Source organism: Haliotis rufescens, unplaced genomic scaffold (genome assembly GCF_023055435.1).
Source record: "Haliotis rufescens isolate VD_foot unplaced genomic scaffold, xgHalRufe1.0.p SCAF_2, whole genome shotgun sequence".
Lineage (NCBI taxonomy): Eukaryota > Metazoa > Mollusca > Gastropoda > Lepetellida > Haliotidae > Haliotis > Haliotis rufescens.
The window spans coordinates 54,772,723-54,778,423 of NW_025963890.1; the positions used below are offsets into that span (position 1 = coordinate 54,772,723).

At 41.0% G+C, this 5,701-nt stretch overlaps 1 protein-coding gene across 1 annotated transcript; it reads left to right on the forward strand.

Annotated features, from left to right (window-relative positions):
• Positions 1 to 502: 502 nt before the first annotated feature.
• LOC124143523 lies at positions 503 to 4,963 on the forward strand. The gene is made up of 5 exons (XM_046512526.2): positions 503 to 627; positions 1,155 to 1,301; positions 2,169 to 2,336; positions 3,353 to 3,449; positions 4,866 to 4,963. Exons 1-5 carry the CDS (start codon positions 577 to 579, stop codon positions 4,871 to 4,873), a joined length of 471 nt encoding a protein of 156 aa, XP_046368482.2. The 5' UTR covers positions 503 to 576; the 3' UTR covers positions 4,874 to 4,963.
• The last annotated feature ends 738 nt before the right edge of the window (positions 4,964 to 5,701 follow it).

The window sequence follows — 5,701 nt, forward strand, 5'->3', positions numbered from 1 at the left end:
CTCTATCGGCCACTCGTTTCACCTTTCCTTTTCAAATAAACTTTACAGATAGTTTAGAGCAATAGCTGACTTTAATAATGTGTTTCAGTGATCGAAATTCATACAATTGTCATCGCTATTGTGCTTTTTAGTCTATTGGAATTTCTTTCGTAGGATAATCGAGACTCGTTACTCGGTGGCATTGATATATATTGGCATCAAACTATTTAAACTTTAAGAAAAACCTGTGACTCACCCCAATACACACACGAACACACTCTACCAAAATAATGCTAATTGAATTTACGACTAAACGGGCAACACGCTTGAGATTTCATAAAATAGTAACATACTCATAGATAATGTTAATTGTGATAGTTGACATATTTATATATTGGCGTCAAAACATATTCAGTTACTGACTAATTAAATTAGTGATCAATCAAATAAATATATGTAGGAATCTCGCTCTTTGCATACAAGTTACAGTGCTTTATGTAATATGCAGCACCTGCAGTATTAAGCATGCAGATTGTCATTAAGTATGATGGCTTCTTTGGGGTAAGCATTCTGCAGTGCACAGCTGAGAGTATATAAATGTGTGTCCACATCAATTCAGCTCCATTTCAACATCCGTTACGACTTTCGGTAAGTTTCACTTTTTTCGTGTGTTTTTCTTTGGGATCGGGTTATCCAGTGGGATGAGCAAGTTTAGTGTCGGACTGCTTTTAGCAGGGGGTGTCGGGTAGCCTTGTGGTTAAAGCGTTCGCTCGTCATGCCGAAGACCCGGGTTCGAATCCCGATATGGGTGCAATGCGTGAAGCCCATTTCTGATGTCCCCCGCCGTGATATTGCTGGAATATTGCTAAATGCGGCGTAAAACCAAACTCACTCACACTCACTCACTGCTTTTAGCAACATTCCAGTAATTTTACAGCAGGGACGCCAGAGACGGACGGGTATGGTGCTGACAAACCTAGAAACATAACCGGGATTCGAACCCACAATCATAGGTTTCTGGCGTGCCCAAGGGACACGCAACCCTGCACAGCGAATCGCGGGGCTTAGGCGACTGGGCCACATATTACTGAGACATTGTGGAAGTTGGTTGACATATTGATACCGATAGCGTCAATAAATGTTTCTATTTCTGTCCCCGTCTGCACCTCCAACAGTTCCAACAGGCACCCTCAACCATGAAGGTCATCGTCTTCGTCGCTATTCTGGCACTGGCCGCTGCCGAGGAGCTTGCTCCTGAGCTTCAGGAATCAACTTTGGCATCGATAAACAAGATCAGGAGCGCCAATGGTGAATCAGACTTGGTAGGTAACATAAAAATAACCAGAGCAAGACTTGTAGGAAGACCATGACGGCACATTGTGGATAACATAGAGTCAGAGCCACAGGCAGTCTTTAAGTTAAAGATTGGTTGGTTTGCGACACAACTGACCCCTGTGCCTTTCGAATAATATGAATCCAGTTAAGCATCCCGCCACTCGTGTACAGGGCAACTATATGCAGACATTTCCTCTGATTGAAAGGTGCTGCAATTTGCCGAGTCATTTTACTCGTGACTGACGTAATCCTCTGGATGTGTTCGAATCCAAGACTGGCTCTGATTATGATCCTTGCTGTGTCAGTATCACACCCGTGGTATCACATTTCTGTTAGGTGATAATGTCTTGAATGACTTGGGAAATATCCTCCCACACTGAGAAGACTTATTGTGATTATAACTGAAATACTGTTCCAGGCAGCATTAAACACAATAAGGCTCTCGTGTGCTTTCTAAATGATATATTAAATTGTATAAAGTTCAAAACTTTAGATTTAAATGGCCGGGTAACGTGAGTAGGTAGCAGAGTTTACCGTGAAGAAGGTTAGAATAGGTCTTCAGCAAACCACGCTTGCCGTAAAAGGCGACTAAGCTTGTGATATATCCATGTGTGAGGCAACTAACGGGATCGGTTGGTAAGGCTCGCTGACTTGGTTATATATTTGGAATATTGCTGAGTGCGGCGTTAAACAACAAAAAACGAAGCATAGGGTTAACACCGCTTCACATGCAAAAAGGAAAATAATTGATAACACAGTTGTCTATATATTATGTATCTATATTGATATTCTATGTCTGTCCAAATTGGCGTCCAATGTATTGACGAGTGAATTCCCCGTGTGTGTTATATTAGGTCTGGGATCTCTTCGACATGATTGAGGCAGATGGTATTACTGAGAGCTGTGAGCAGCAGGAGATGCCTAAAGTTACAGCCGCCATCTTCTCACATGGAACTGATATTGATGATGCGATCAACAAAGCCATTGCTAACTGGACGAACGAGCCAGATGCCCTGAGTGAGGTAACTATTAGTCAATGTGTTGGTCACGAACATAGACATTAATCGTCTTTCTTAACTGAAGATATATATTCACACGAACTAGACACTACACGCAAGGGTCTTCATGGACGTGTATACGGAAGTTGGATAGTTGGATCATAGTAAGAACCGTGCAAGTATAACTTTACTCCCGGGAGAAAATTCTAATAATGGAAAAATAATCCCTGAAATGATCTTCTTGATATAAATCCCGAAATAATATCTGGGTAAATGGTAGTGTAATAAAATATAAACGAAAAAACACTTTCCAGAATCATAAGAAATCTTTGCTGAAAGCCGAGTCGGCTGCATCGAAACAACGCTAGGAGTGAGTGAGTGAGTGAATATGGTTTTACGCCGCTTTTAGCAATATTCCAGCAATATCACGGCGGGGGACACCTGAAATGGGCTTCACACATTGTACCCATGTCGGGAATCGAACCCGGGTCTTCGGCGTCACGAGCGAACGCTTTAACCACTAGGCTACCCGACCGCCCCAACAACGCTAGGATTAGGATAAAGTTGATCTTCGTTATAAAATGTATCTTCTTTTTGCAAAATGTTTCATTTCATGCACATGATTTTAGTTTTATGTTCAATTCAATACACATGATAAGGTCACCACTAGCCTATTGTGACGTATATTTGATATTCGTATGGGTGGTTATAAAACATGAGCAATTCTTCATGTTTTCTGGCCTGTGTCAATAAAATGAACATTGCTTTGCGTGTGATAAAAAATTTAAATGACAAATGACAAGTACCTCGGGAAGACATAGTGCCAGCTTTCTCGTCCCCGATCCCAGTAAGAAGTGTGAATGAAATGAGATGGTTGACCTGCTGTTTTGTGCGATGAGTGCCATGAACTTTCCTGTTCTGGTAACCAATGGTCAAGACTTAAATGTTCAAAAGCCGAGTTAAAACAACAGATATTTCAAGTCTTTGAAAGGCATATAGAAGTAATGTTCCACAACATATATTTCATCCTTCCTCCTCAGATCACCAGCAGCGCGACGCGTGTTGGGTGTTCCGTGCAGCTGGCGTGCCCCATGGTTGGCCGTGAAACAGAACCAGTATACGTGGCCTGCAAATTCTGTAAGTACTTTGTGAAACAATCGTGAAAATATTTTGGCATCATAACATCATAATTGTGGTTAATCGTGAATTTTGCAAGAATTGTGATGGTAGGTAGATTGTTCGGTGAGATAGGTGGGATAGGTAAGGTACGGTCACAAAGAGAAATTTCTCATCTATTATCACTTTGTTAATACTAATAGGTAGCTAGAATTTTAATTTATTATCCTCTTATATTTCCAAAATTCCTGCCATATTAATTCAGGTGAGGTGAGGTGAAATGGGGTTTAACGTCGCGTCCAAGATTATTGCACTTATATAGCGACGTGCATGCACGTGTGTGTGTGTGTGTGTGTGTGTGTGTGTGTGTGTGTGTGTGTGTGGCTGCTTGTACTAGTCCGGACTGAAGCCGATTTATAGTGCTAGCTCACTGAGATACCATGCCGCAGTTTACCATGAATACCCCACTCAGACACAGTATACTGACTCCGAGCCGACCAGTCATTGTTTTAGCCCTTAATGCCGAGCGCCAGACAGGGTAACAACAAGTACCATATTTTAACGTTTTTTAGTGTGACGGGGTCGGGGATCGAACCCCAGACCATCCGCTCTCCGGGCGGACGCTGTACCACTTTACCACGGAGGAGGTCTATTAATTCAGAATGGTATAAATTAACAATGATATATATTGTAAATATATATGAATAAATAAAGAGTATGTTAATATGAGCATGCACAAAAGTCATGGTCGTTCTGGGATGAGTAATAAGGCATATTTTTCGGTGCCATGATTACCCTTGGGCCACATAAAATAGTTCTTTCGTCATAAAATTGATAGCGTTGTCGAGTAAAATACACAACAGTTCTGACTGTAAATAACTGACAGAATATTAAAAATACTTTCCTGTTCGCGTTTACTTTCTGCCGCTCTTCAGACTGTAAGTTAACCAAAGTTTCATGGGGCTATTTACAGTACCGCATTTTTAGTACTTGACATATTTGAATAAAATTGAAGGGACAATAGTCATCTGTATTCCTAGTCCATCTTAGCACACAGCAAAAGTTATTTCTGTTGTTGATTCATATGCGACATTTATTGTTTGTTTATTCAGAACCCGAACACGGGTATTTGAGGAAGGGTCTATCTGAGATACTAACTTTTTGTAACGTTTAGTCGACATTCTTGTCGTTAGAGGCTACTATGCTTGTCGTAAGAGGCGACTAACGGGATCGGGTGATCAGGCTCGCTGACTTGTTTGATGCTTGTCATTGTATCCCAACTGCGTGGATCGATGCTCATGATATCAATCACTGGATTGTCTAGTCTAGACACAATTATTTACAGACCGCCGTCATAAGGCTAGAATATTGCTATAGACGGCTATAGACAACAAACAAACAAACAACTAACTGTTCGTGTGGTCGTTTCTATTGCAGCTGCATAGGGGCAGGGAAGCACCAGACACGACTTACCACGTCACAACCACGCGCCGATCGTTTGTAACATGAGAAATAAAATCTGCAAACACTCCTGATACTATCTTTTTCGATTTTTCCTTTTTGCCTGTTGTTGGAGAATGTATAAACACAAACAAAACCGAACTGCCACCATATCGGTAATAAAAAGTCGAATAACAAAAGCGACAAAACCCTTTCCATTTTCGTAAGAAAGACCGAGAGTCGATGGTATGAAGTCGACTATAACATGAGCATGTGTTTACTATAAAATGGTGATGATACCAGGTGTTCGCGAAAAGGTCAGCGTATCCAGCACTATACCTACAAAACCATATCACACGAACACAAATAACAAATATCTGGGTATTGAATATGTATAATTATCGTGATGAGATTCATTCTCGAACGAGGCCCCAACTGTAAAATGTTTTAAACTCCTTATCCTGGCATGTCTGAGTATTCCATGTGTTGGTTACAACGTGTCACCAACGTCACGACCTGAGTTCCGATGATTAATGGGTTCCTGCATCAGTGGGTCCTCATCTGGATCGTCTATGTATATTGTACTGCATGTACAAATACAACGTTTGCGATATCGTTGTTGAGAGTTGCAGAGAAAAAAACCAGATGCAGAGTTACTTCCCTTCTTCAAATATCATCACAGTAAAATACAGTGTGCATTCTTTTTATATTTTGAGCAAACATTCGTAAAGAAATTGCGAGACAACATTCAAGTTGACGAATGGGTGGATATACAGTGAACTACGCTTATAACGAACACGCTTATAACGAACAGACGGATATAACGAATTTAT

What these genes read in the sequence shown, in the direction of transcription:
- LOC124143523 (XM_046512526.2), top strand. Translation starts at nt 577, where the DNA reads ATGTGTGTCCACATCAATTCAGCTCCATTTCAACATCCGTTACGACTT. An exon ending in AACATCCGTTACGACTTTCG is followed by an intron (nt 628 to 1,154) that starts GTAAGTTTCACT and finishes CACCTCCAACAG; the next exon opens with TTCCAACAGGCACCCTCAAC. An exon ending in CCAATGGTGAATCAGACTTG is followed by an intron (nt 1,302 to 2,168) that starts GTAGGTAACATA and finishes GTGTTATATTAG; the next exon opens with GTCTGGGATCTCTTCGACAT.